The sequence below is a fragment of the Lipotes vexillifer genome, unplaced genomic scaffold (genome assembly GCF_000442215.2).
Source record: "Lipotes vexillifer unplaced genomic scaffold, Lipotes_vexillifer_v1.1 scaffold708, whole genome shotgun sequence".
NCBI lineage: Eukaryota > Metazoa > Chordata > Mammalia > Artiodactyla > Lipotidae > Lipotes > Lipotes vexillifer.
In genome coordinates, this window is record NW_006781346.1 from 341,011 (window position 1) to 354,185 (window position 13,175).

General features: G+C 38.7%; 1 protein-coding gene across 1 annotated transcript in view; it reads left to right on the forward strand.

Moving 5' to 3' along the window:
- The window catches only part of PPA1 (inorganic pyrophosphatase 1), a 45,350-nt gene that overhangs the window by 25,494 nt on the left and 6,681 nt on the right, over nucleotides 1-13,175 (forward strand). The window contains exons 5-8 of the mRNA XM_007454559.1: nucleotides 412-498; nucleotides 7,452-7,578; nucleotides 12,581-12,708; nucleotides 12,983-13,068. Coding sequence (XP_007454621.1) covers nucleotides 412-498; nucleotides 7,452-7,578; nucleotides 12,581-12,708; nucleotides 12,983-13,068 — 428 coding nt within the window. The remainder of the gene's footprint in view (nucleotides 1-411; nucleotides 499-7,451; nucleotides 7,579-12,580; nucleotides 12,709-12,982; nucleotides 13,069-13,175) is intronic.

Consider the following 13,175-nt stretch of genomic DNA (forward strand, 5'->3'; position numbering starts at 1 on the left):
CCCCTGCATCGGCAGGCGGACTCTCAACCACTGCGCCACCAGGGAAGCCCTCTTTTACTATATTTTTTAAGTGAACATCTGGCTCTACATTTGTGTTTGCATATTGTCTCAGTTATTAGATAGTTGGGTTTTGTTTGCTTAAAATAGCATCATTATCCATTTTAAAGATTAAATTTAGTTCTGCATTATGCACTTAATAGGAGCCCAGCATTTAGTTAAGATTATTGTGTGTAGTTAAGATTCTTAGACATGAATAAAGAATTATTTAAAAATCTTTTTAATGAGAATAAATAGCTGAAGATTCATATTTTTGCAGAAAGATCATGGGATGTAATCTTTTAATGCCAACATGATCCACTTTGTCATTAGCATATACAGGAATGATATACTTTACCTTATTTTTTTTTTTAGACTTGGGAAGACCCAAGACACAATGATGAAAACACTGGCTGCTGTGGTGACAATGACCCAATTGATGTGTGTGAAATTGGAAGCAAGGTAACGGAATCTGAAATATTTTTCTGTAGAGTTGAGACGATATCAATGAAATATACAAACTTCATACTTTTAAAAATATTGTAAATAACATGTGAATATTAGTGAAGTTATGATGGGTCTCTTTGGGTGACAAAAGCTTCCATTTCATTCTAAGCATTTCTACATTATAATTTGTACATTTAAACCTAGCCTAGAAAAAAAGGTGTATTGTATGCATGTGTGTGGAAGAACTGTACATGTTCTGCATTGCTTTGGAAGGCAAATGAGTAGTCAATAGATGAAGGCTACCAGGAGGCAACAAGGCAAACCTTGCCTAAGGATTTGGAGTGACCAGTGAATTGGCCCAAACCAGGTAACCTCATGAGTTGGAGATTTATGGTAGGGATTCCTCTCTCAAGTAGGGTTGCTCAAGTGGGGTTGCTCTATTTTCTTAGAGCAAGAAAATAGCAAAGAAAATAGTTATTTTCTTTATGATCTTTCCCAGCCTCAAGAAAATCTTAAGCGACTGAAAAAAGAAAGTTGTCATTCAGTTGCTTAACTCATCAAGTTCAGGCATATTGTATGACTTCCCTAACTCAGTGACTTCTATAAAATAAAAGGTAAAGAAAGTACATTAAAATAGGTATTTGAAATAAATTATGGAGGACTTTTTCTTCAGCACAATCGATGACAGTTTAAAAACATTAATTACCCTCAACTCTGATGGGACTAATGGACACTTGTTTAGCTTTTTTTTTTTAACATCTGTATTGATAATTGCTTTACATTGTTGTGTTAGTTTCTGTTGTATAACAAAGTGAATTAGCTATATGTACACATATATCCCCATATCCCCTCCTTCTTGCGTCTCCCTTACACCTTCCTTATCCCACCCCTCTAGGTGGTCACAAAGCACCAAGCTGATCTCCCTGTGCTATGCAGCTGCTTCCCACTAGCTATCTGTTTTACATTCGATAGTGTATGTATGTCAATGCCACTCTCTTACTTCGTCTCAGCTTACCCTTCCCCCTTCCTTTGTCCTCAAGTCCATTCTCTATATCTGCATCTTTATTCCTGTCCTGCCCCTAGGTTCTTCAGAACCTTTTCTTTTTTTTTTTAGATTCCATATATATATATTTGCATACTGTATTTGTTTTTCTCTTTCTGACTTACGTCACTCTGTTTGACAGACTCTAGGTCCATCCACCTCACTACAAATAACTCCATTTCATTTCTTTTTATGGCTGAGTAATATTCCATTGTATATATGTGGCACATCATCTTTATCCATTCATCTGTCGATGGACACTTAGGTTGGTTCCATGTCCTGGCTATTGTAAATAGTGCTGCAGTGAACATTGTGGTACATGACTCTTTTTGAATTATGATTTTTTCAGGATATATGCCCAGTGGTGGGATTGCTGGGTCATATGGTAGTTCTATTTGTAGTTTTTTAAGGAACCTCCATACTGTTTTCTGTAGTGGCTGTATCAATTTACATTCCCACCAACAGTGCAAGAGGGTTTCCTTTTCTCCACACCCTCTCCAGTATTTATTGTTTGTAGATTTTTTGATGATGGCCATTGTGACCGGTGTGAAGTGATACCTCATTTTAGTTTGGATTTGCATTTCTCTAATGATTAGTGACGTTGAGCATCCTTTCATGTGTTTGTTGGCATTCTGCATATCTTTGGAGAAATGTCTATTTAGGTCTTCTGCCCATTTTTGGATTGGGTTGTTTGTTTTTTTGATATTGAGCTGCATGAGCTGCTTGTATATTTTGGAGGTTAATCCTTTGTCAGCTGCTTCATTTGCAAATACTTTCTCCCATTCTGACGGTTATCTTTTTGTCTAGTTTATGGTTTCCTTTGCTGTGCAAAAGCTTTTAAGTTTCATTAGGTCCCGTTCATTTTTGTTTTTATCTCCATTTCTCTAGGTGGTGGGTCAAAAAGGATCTTGCTGTGATTTATGTCATAGAGTGTTCTGCCTATGTTTTCCTCTAAGAGTTTTATAGTATCTGGCCTTACATTTAGATCTTTAATCCATTTTGAGTTTATTTTTGTGTATGGTGTTAGGGAGTGTTCTAATTTCATTCTTTTCATGTAGCTGTCCAGTTTTCCCAGCACCACTTATTTAAGAGGCTGTCTTTTCTCTATTGCATATTCTTGCCTCCTTTATTAAAGATAAGGTGACCATATGTGCGTGGGTTTTTCTCAGGGCTTTCTATCCTGTTCCACTGATCTATCTTTCTGTTTTTGTGCCAGCACCATGCTGTCTTGATTACTGTAGCTTTGTAGTATAGTCTGAAGCCAGGGAGCCTGATTCCTCCAGCTCCATTTTTCTTTCTCAAGATTGCTTTGGCTATTTGGGGTCTTTTGTGTTTCCACACAAATTGTGAAACTTTTTGTTCTAGTTCTGTGAAACATGCCATTGGTAGTTTGATAGGGATTGCATTGAATCTGTAGATTGCTTTGGGTAGTATAGTCATTTTCACAATGTTGATTCTCCCAATCCAGGAACATGGTATATCTCTCCATCTGTTTGTATCATCTTTAATTTCTTTCATCAGTGCCTTACAGTTTTCTGCATACAGGTCGTTTGTCTCCTCAGGTAGGTTTATTCCTAGGTATATTTTTCTTTTTGTTGCAATGGTAAATGGGAGTGCTTCCTTAATTTCTCTTTCAGATTTTTCATCATTAGTGTACAGGAATGCAAGAAATTTCTGTGCATTAATTTTGTATCCTGCAACTTTACCAAATTCGTTGATTATCTGTAGTAGTTTTCTGATAGCACCTTTAGGATTCTCTATGTATAGTATCATGTCATCTTTAAACAGTGACAGCTTTACTTCTTTTCTGATTTGGATTCCTTTTATTTCCTTTTGTTCTCTGATTGCTGTGGCTAAAACTTCCAAAACTATGTTGAATAATAGTGGTGAGAGTGGACATCCTTGTCTTGTTCCTGATCTTAGTGGAAATGGTTTCAGTTTTTCACCATTGAGAACAATGTTGGCTGTGGGTTTGTCATATATGGCCTTTATTATGTTGAGATAAGTTCCCTCTATGCCTACTTTCTGGAGGGTTTTTATCATAAATGGGTGTTGAATTTTGTCAAAAGGTTTTTCTGCATCTATTGAGATTATCATATGGTTTTTCTCCTTCAATTTGTTAATATGGTGTATCACATTGACTGATTTGCGTATACTGAAGAATCCTTGCATTCCTGGGATAAACCCTACTTGATCATGGTGTATGATCCTTTTAATATGCTGCTGGATTCTTTTTGCTAGTATTTTGTTGAGGATTTTTGCATGTATGTTCATCAGTGATACTGGCCTATAGTTTTCTTTTTTTGTAACATCTTTGTCTGGTTTTGGTATCAGGGTGATGGTGGCCTCATAGAATGAGTTTGGGAGTATTCCACCCTCTGCTATATTTTGGAAGAGTTTGAGAAGTATAGGTGTTAGCTCTTCTCTAAATATTTGATAGAATTCACCTGTGAAGCCATCTGGTCCTGGACTTTTGTTTGCTGGAAGATTTTTAATCACAGTTTCAATTTCAGTGCTTGTGATTGGTCTGTTCTTATTTTCTATTTCTTCCTAGTTCAGTCTTGGAAGGTTGTGCTTTTCTAAGAATTTGCCCATTTCTTCCAGGTTGTCCATTTTATTGGCATAGAGTTGCTTGTAGTAATCTCTCATGATCCTTTGTATTTCTGCAGTGTCAGTTAATGCGCCTCCTTTTTCATTTCTAATTCTGTTGACTTGAGTCTTCTCCCTTTTTTTCTTGGTGAGTCTGGCTAATGGTTTATCAATTTTGTTTATCTTCTCAAAGAACCAGCTTTTAGTTTTATTGATCTTTGCTATCGTTTCCTTCATTTCTTTTTCATTTATTTCTGATCTGATCTTTATGATTTCTTTCCTTCTGCTAACTTTGAGGGATTTTTGTTCTTCATTCTCTAATTGCTTTAGGTGTAAGGTTAGATTGTTTATTTGAGATTTTTCTTTTTTCTTGAGGTAGGATTGTATTACTATAAACTTCCCTCTTAGAACTGCTTTTGCTGCATTGCATAGGTTTTGGGTCATTGTGTTTTCATTGTCATTTGTTTCTAGGTGTTTTTTAATTTCCTCTTTGATTTCTTCAGTGATTTCTTGGTTATTTAGTAGCATATTGTTTAGCCTCCATGTGTTTGTATTTTTTACAGTTTTTTTCCTGTAACTGATATCTAGTTGCATAGCATTGTGGTCGGAAAAGGTACTTGATACATTTTCAATTTTCTTAAATTTAAAGGCTTGATTTGTAACCCAAGGTATGATCTATCCTGGAGAATCTTCCGTGAACACTTGAGAAGAAAGTGTATTCTGTTGTTTGTGGATGGAGTGTCCTATAAATACCAGTTAAGTCCATCTTGTTTAATGTATCATTAAAAGCTTGTTTCCTTATTTATTTTCATTTTGGTTGGTCTGTCCATTGGTGAAAGTGGGGTGTTAAAGTCCCCTACTATTATTGTGTTACTGTCGATTTCCCCTTTTATGGCTCTTAGCATTTGCCTTATGTATTGAGGTGCTTCTGTGTTGGGTGCATAAATATTTACAGTTGTTATATACTCTTGGTCTGATCCCTTGATCATTATGTAGTGTCCTTCTTTGTCTCTTGTAATAGTCTTTATTTTAAAGTCTATTTTGTCTGATGTGAATATTGCTCCTCCAGCTTTCTTTTGATTTCCATTTGCATAGAATATCTTTTTCCATCCCCTCACTTTCAGTCTGTATGTGTCCGTAGGTCTGAAATGGGTCTCTTGCAGACAGCATATATACGGGTCTTGTTCTTGTATCCATTCAGCCAGTCTATGTCTTTTGGTGGGAGCATTTAATCCATTTACATTTAAGGTAATTATCCATATGTATGTTCCTATTTCTATTTTCTTAATTCTTTTGGGTTTGTTATTGTAGGCCTTTTCCTTCTCTTGTGTTTCCTGCCTAGAGAATTTCCTTTAGCATTTGTTGTAAAGCTGGTTTGGTGGTGCTGAATTCTCTTAGCTTTTGCTTGTCTGTAAAGGTTTTAATTTCTCCTTTGAATCTGGTTGAGATCCTTGCTGGGTAATCTTAATTGTAGGTTTTTCCCTTTCATCACTTTAAATGTGTCCTGCCACTCCCTTCTGGCTTGCAGAGTTTCTGCTGAAAGATCAGCTGTTAACATTATGGGAATTTCTTTGTATGTTATTTGTTGCTTTCCCCTTGCTGCTTTTTTTTATAATAAATTTATTTATTTTGGGCTGCGTTGGGTCTTCGCTGCTGTGCGCAGGCTTTCTCTAGTTGCGGTGAGCAGGGGCTACTCTTTGTTGTGGTGCACGGGCTTCTCATTGTGGTGGCTTCTCTTGTTGCAGAGCATGGGCTCTAGGCACGTGGACTTCAGTAGCTTGGCTTGAAGGCTCTAGAGCGCAGGCTCAGTAGTTTTGGTGCACGGGCTTAGTTGCTCTGCAGCATGTGAGATCTTCCCAGACCAGGGCTCGAACCCATGTCTCCTGCATTGGCAGGCAGATTCTTAACCACTACACCACCAGAGAAGCCCTCCCTTGCTGCTTTTAATATTTTTTCTTTGTATTTAATTTTTGATAGTTTGATTAATATGTGTCTTGGTGTCTTTCTCCTTGGATTTATCCTGTATGGGACTTTCTGTGCTTCCCTGGACTTGATTGACTCTCTCCTTTCCCATATTAGGGAAATTTTCAACTATAATCTCTTCAAATATTCTCTCAGTCCCTTTCTTTTTCTCTTCTTCTTCTGGGGCCCCTATAATTCGAATGTTGGTGCATTTAATGTTGTCCCAGAGGTCTCCGAAACTGTCAATTCTTTTCATTCTTTTTTCTTTATTCTGCTCTGCGGTAGTTATTTCCACTATTTTATCTTCCAGGTCACTTATTCGTTCTTCTGCCTCCATTATTCTGCTATTGACTCCTTCTAGAGAATTTTTAATTTCATTTATTGTGTTGTTTGTCATTGTTTGTTTGCTCTTTAGTTCTTTTAGTTTCTTGTTAAACGTTTCTTGTATTTTCTCCATTCTAGTTCCAGGATTTTAGATCATCTTTACTATCATTACTCTCAATTCTTTTCCAGGTAGACTGCCTATTTCCTCTTCATTTGTTTGGTCTGGTGGATTTTTACCTTGCTCCTTCATCTGCTGCGTATTTCTCTGGCTTCTCATTTTGCTTAACTTACGGTGTTTGGGGTGTCCTTTTCACAGGCTGCAGGTTCGTAGTTCCTATTATTTTTGGTGTCTGTGCCCAGTGGGTAAGGTTGGTTCAGTGGCTTGTGTAGGCTTCCTGGTCAGGGGGACTGGTACCTGTGTTCTGGTGGATGAGGCTGGATATTGTCTTTCTGGTGGGCAGGAACGCATCCGGTGGTGTGTTTTGGGGTGTCTGTGAACTTAGTATGATTTTAGACAGCCTCTCTGCTAATGGGTGGGGTTGTGTTCCTGTCTTGCTGGTTGTTTGTCATGGTGTATCCAGCACTGGAGCTTGCTGGTCATTGAATGGAGCTGGGTCTTAGCTTTGAGACAGAGATCTCTGGGAGAGCTCTCGCTGATTGATATTACATGGGGCCAGGAGGTCTCTGGTGGTCCAATGTCCTGAATTCGGCTCTCCCACCTCAGAGGCTCTGGCCTGACACCTGGCTGGAGCACCAAGACCCTTTGGGGAAGTCTGAGGTCTTCTGCCAGCATTCAGTAGGTGTTCTGTAGGAGTTGTTCCACATGTAGATGTATTTTTGATGTATTTGTGGGGTGGAAGGTGGATCTCCACATCTTATTCCTCCTCCATCTTGAAGGTCCCTCCTAGCTTTTTAAAAATTGCTTAAAGGAGCAATCTTAAGTTTGCAGAAATTTGGCGTCTTCCTCATTTCCTATTATCCACCCTAGTAAAACTTTTCTTCCAAAGTTTCATTCTGTAGTATTGACCTGGCTGTGGTTTTTGACTTTCAGGTATGTGCAAGAGGGGAAATAATCAGGGTGAAAGTTCTGGGCATACTGGCTATGATCGATGAAGGGGAAACCGACTGGAAAGTCATTGCCATTAATGTGGATGATCCTGATGCAGCCAATTATAATGGTAAGAAATATTTGTAGGGTCTGAAGTCTTTATACCTAAATCTTACCCAGCACCAAACTTAACCTGTAATGACAGAGTGGTAAGCCCATGCCTTCAAACTGTTAAAGAATGGAGGAGCGAAACATTTGACAAAGCATTGTTATTTCTACTACTGAACTTCTGTGGTTAACTAAGTAAACTTTTCTCCTTCATTCCAGGAAAGAAAAAATCTGGTAGTTTGTATTTCCTGTTTTCTTCTTTCCTTCCCCACATGCTAACACTTAGTTGCTCTATTTATTTATTTTTTAAAATTTGAAAACTGAGATATAATCCACATGCCATAAAATTCACCATTTTAAAGTGTACAGTTCTATGGTTTTTGATACATACACTAGTCTGTTAACCATCACCACTATCTAATTCCAGAACATTTTCACCACTCTGACAGGAAGCCCCATATCCATTAGCAGTCACCCCCTATCCCCACATCGCTCAGTCCCTGACAACTACCAGTCTATTGTCTGTCTTTATGGATTTGCCTATTCTGAAAATTTCACATAAACGGGGTCACATGATACCTGGCTTCTTTCAGTTAGCATACTGGTTTCAAGGTTCATCCACATTGTAACGTGTATCAATACTTCATTCCCTTCTTTTTTGGTGGTAAAATTAACATAACATAAAATTCACCATTTGAACTATTTTAAAGTGTACAATTCAGTGGCATTTAGTACATTCACAGTGTTGTGCAACTCACCACTTATCTCATTCTAGAACATTTACATCACCCCAAAGAGAAACTCTGTACCTTTTAGTAGTCACTCCCTGTTCCCTCCTCCTCCCAGGACCCGACAACCACTAATCTGCTTTCTGTGTCTATGAATTTGCCTATTCTGGATATTTCATATACATGGAATTGTAAAATATGTGGCCTTTTTGTGTCAGGTTTCTTTTACTTAGCATAAGGTTTTCTAGGTTCATCCGTGTTGTAGCATGTATCAGTACTCATTTTTTTTAATGGCTGAGTTGTATTCTATTATATAGATATATATCACATTTTGTTTGTCCATTCATCTGTTGATGGACATTTGGGTTGTTTTTGGCTATTAGGAATAATGCAGCTGCTATGAACATTCCTGTACAAGTTTTTGTGTGGACGTGTGTTTTTAATCCTCTTGGGTGTATATACCTAGGAGTGGAGTTCCTGAGTCATATGGTAACTCTTATGTTTAGCCTCTTGAGAAACTGCCAAACTTTTTTCCAAAGTGGCTGCACCATCTTACAGTCCTGCCAGCAGTGCATAAGGTTCCGATTTTTCTACTTCTTTGCCAGCACTAGTTGTTATTTATCTTTTTTAATTATAACCCTTCTAGTGGGGTGTCTTTTTATTTTTGAGTTATAAGAGTACTTACATGTTTTGGATACTAAACCTTTATCAGATATATGATTTGTCTGTATTTTCTTACATTTTGTGGATTTGTCCTTTCATTTTCTTTTTTTTTTTTTTTTTTTTTTTGCGGTACATGGGCCTCTCACTGTTGTGGCCTCTCCCGTTGCGGAGCACAGGCTCCAGACTCACAGGCTCAGCGGCCATGGCTCACAGGCCCAGCCGCTCCGCGGCACGCGGGACCCTCCCGGACCAGGGCACGAACCCGCATCCCCTGCATCGGCAAGCGGACTCTCAACCACTGCGCCACCAGGGAAGCCCTGTCCTTTCATTTTCTTAATGGTATCCTGTGAAGCACTCAAGCTTTTCGTTTTGATGTAGTCCATTTTTTTATTGCTTGTGCTTTTGGTATCATTATCTAAGAAACCACTGCCTAATCCAAGGTCACAAAGACTTAGTTATGTTTCCTTCTAAGAATTTTATAAATATAGCACTTACATTATTTCTTTCTGCTGTTTTACAGAGTATGATCTTATATATATTTAAATATATGCAAGTTATATGTAAACTCATTTAAAAAGGACTCAACACCAACCTTTAATAGTACAATGGGAAGAAAGATGAAAAGAGTCTGACTTTTTGTTTCAGATACTTCTGTATTGACTAAGTTTTGTACAATGAGAATGCATTCCTACATTTAGCTCTGATTCTAAATGTAGGAATGTGTGTCCATTTTCAGATGCTATTTACACAAGTGTGCACATGCTAAATAGCGTGCTTTGGCCACAGTTAATGAAGCCACGCCATCATTACATCAGCACAATTTTCTGGGTGTCATTTCCCTGCAGTAGATGTTATTAGGACCCTAAAATTTTCTCTGGGGGGGCTGGCCCCATGATGCAAGCAGTATGCAGCTTTCCTTAAATGTCAGCCTAAGGCAATGTCCATCATCAGTTATAACTGGAAGAGTATTAGGTAGAACTAACTAAGAGTAGAACTCTTGACAAGCCACAACTTTGGGAGGGATACACACAGAGCCATGGAAGAGGATGGCGGGCCCACGACGGCCAGTAACCCTTCTGCCTCAGTTGTGGGCATCAGGAAATTGAGCATTTTATGCTCATGGTTGTGTGCTGGTTAGAGGCTGAACCCAGGGAACAGCACAGAACTGGTGCTGTCTTCGGTAGCATCTTTTTCTTTTTTTAATTTATTTTATTCTGAAATTCAGTGACTTTTTGGGGGGCTATTTTTATATTTTAATCCTGGGGGGGTTTTTTGTTTGTTTGTTTGTTTTTTTGCCATGTGGTTTGTGAGATCTTAGTTCCCCGACCGGGGAGTGAACCCGGGCCCTTGGCAATGAAAGCATGGAGTCCTAACCACTGGACTGCCAAGGAAGTCCTTGTCTTTGGTTGGATCTTGATGTGGCATCAGGAGGCAGTTCAGGGAGCTCTGCAGACCACTGGCTTTGTCTGTACGTGTATAATGTACAACTGGAGGAACAAAAATTGACTGAGTTCCTTTCTCCTACTTTTTTCCTCTGGGTCTGGTGTTCACAGTTCCCTAGTCAGGATCCAGCATACCTTTCAATACCTGGTTCACAGTCAGTGAGTTAATCAACTGTTATATTTTTCCTTGCTGCAATGTAATACAAAAATATGTTTGATCTTTGTCTCCAGTTCCTGGCAAGGAACTCCTAAAACACTTGGACTTTCCTGAGTGACGAGTGTCTTTTTTATTCATAATGAGCCCCTTTCATCACCCCTGAGTTTATGCTAATAAGGTGACTTACGGTGGGGCCCGTAGCTAGCCTCAGACTAGTTCAGTCAACAGAAAAACTGAATGATTAGAGGGTGGGAACCTCCAGCCCCAGCCACTGACCTCTGGGATTGGGAGGAGAGGCTCCATAAAAAGTCTGGAGTCACGAGATGTAGAGCACTTGTAAGTTGGTGAACACACTGAATTGCTGGGAGGGTGGTACGCCTCCCCACCAGAGGGCATGGAAACTATGCACCCCGCATACTGTGCCCTATGCATCTCCTCCTTTGGACTGTTTCTGAGTTGTATCCTTTATACTAAACCAGTAAACATAGCACAGTGTTTTCTTGAGTTTTGTGAGTCTTTCTAGCAAATTATCAAACCTGAGCAGAGAGTTGTAGGGAACTCTGATTTATAGCTGTTGGTCAGAAGTATGGGTGGCCTGGGACTTGGCGACCAGCGTCTGAAGTGGGATCAGTCTTGTGGAACTGAACCTTCTGACTGTGGGACTTGATGCCAACTCCAGTTAGATAGTGTCATAATTGAATTGTCGGACACCCAGTTGGTATTCCTAAGGAATAGAACTGGCTGGAAAATTTGTTGGAAGATACCCTACACTTGTATCTTGGATTTCTGGATTTTCAAACTATTTCTGTATCAGGTGATACGTTTTATATGAATTCTAAGTTCCTTGAAATTTATCAGTGTTTAAACATTTCCCAGTTCAGTTTGTAACCTTTCCATACTTTTAGTGGTACCCTGATAATAAAATGCATGGTATTCTTTAACTATGTAGATTATAAACTGGGCTTAAGCAAAGTTATTTTATAGAAATATAAATAAGCTGTTGTTGAATGTATTCCTCCTTCCAATTACAATTTTCCTGATGGATTTTTTTTTTTTTTTTGCACATGTATCTAATATCTGTTTGCATGGAGAAGCAGTTCAGTCATTTAAACTTGAGTTTGGTGACACTGAGGCTAGGCACTGTTAATGGCTGTACAGAAATTTTTCAAAGTTTTTTTTACACAGGACACTTTTTTTTTGTTGGCCAGAACTAAAGTATTGTCATACTGAATGCCTATACTGTAGAGTGAGAAAAGCCTATTCACATTTAATATGTAACCTATCAATGAATATGTATAATGCATTTTTCTTGTCTTTTTGTATGTAATTGGGGTGTGATCCTCGAATACAGCCTCAACCTGTCTTTTGGTATCTTCTGTCCATCTCTTAGAAGTTATGTACACCTGCCGAACTATTCTCATTATGTAGCTGCCAGTTATTTCTCCCTTCTCTTATCTAATAGGAGTCACTATGGTACTGATTGTTCTCTTAGTATACTTAATGTCAGAGCTATTTTAAGACACTAGATGATTTCCTTTTATTTATTTATTTAATTTATTTTTGGCTGCGTTTGGTCTTAGTTGCTTCACGGGCTTTCTCTAGTTGAGGCGAGCGGGGGCTACTCTTCTCTGCAGTGCCCAGGCTTCTCACTGTGGTGGCTTCTCTTGTTGCGGAGCATGGGCTCTAGGCGCACAGGCTTCAGTAGTTGTGGTGCAAGGGCTCAGTAGTTGTGGCGCATGGGCTTAGTTGCTCTGTGGCATGTGGGATCTTCCCAGATCAGGGCTCAAACCTGTGTCCCCTGCACTGGCAGGCGGATTCTTAACCACTGCGCCACCAGGGAAGCCCCGATGATTTCCTTTTAATGTGTGTATGTGTTCTCTTCTCAACAAGGTGTTAGCTCTAACATTGTCTTGAAAGTTTTTGATAATGCATCCTGTAGCTCTTTCAAAGTACGCACTTGATATTTTTATTGAATGCATAAATAATTACATACACATCTTGCAATCTGAGAAGAGAATCTTATGCTCTTCTTAGATATTAATGATGTCAAGCGGCTGAAACCTGGCTACCTGGAAGCTACTGTGGACTGGTTTAGGAGGTACAAGGTTCCTGATGGAAAACCTGAGAACCAGTTTGCTTTCGACGCAGAATTTAAAGATAAGGTAATGTGTCACTCAGAACTGTAGCTTTAGGCCTATTTGTATTGAGACTTATAATTTAACCATATTGTTACCATCTAAAGACAATATGATCATAAAACAGATGTCTAAAGACACACGACAGGCTTGATGTTGATTGATTCATTTAAATGATTTCTTCCATTTTTGATAGAAAGAAGTGATTCAAAAGAGACAAAGTTATCAGGCTTTGGGAAAATATTGAGAATAAGAAAAGAACACGTTTCTATTATTTAACGTATATCTCTTCAAATTATAGGACTTTGCAATTGATATTATTAAAAGCACTCATGACTATTGGAGAGCATTAGTGACTAAGAAAACTGATGGAAGAGGAATCAGTTGGTAAGCATTAACTCTTTTCTGCATGTTTAACACACAAAGCAGACTAGCTTACTCCAGAGGTTTTAATTACCTTAACATACTCCACCGTTACATTCACTTAGGGAAAG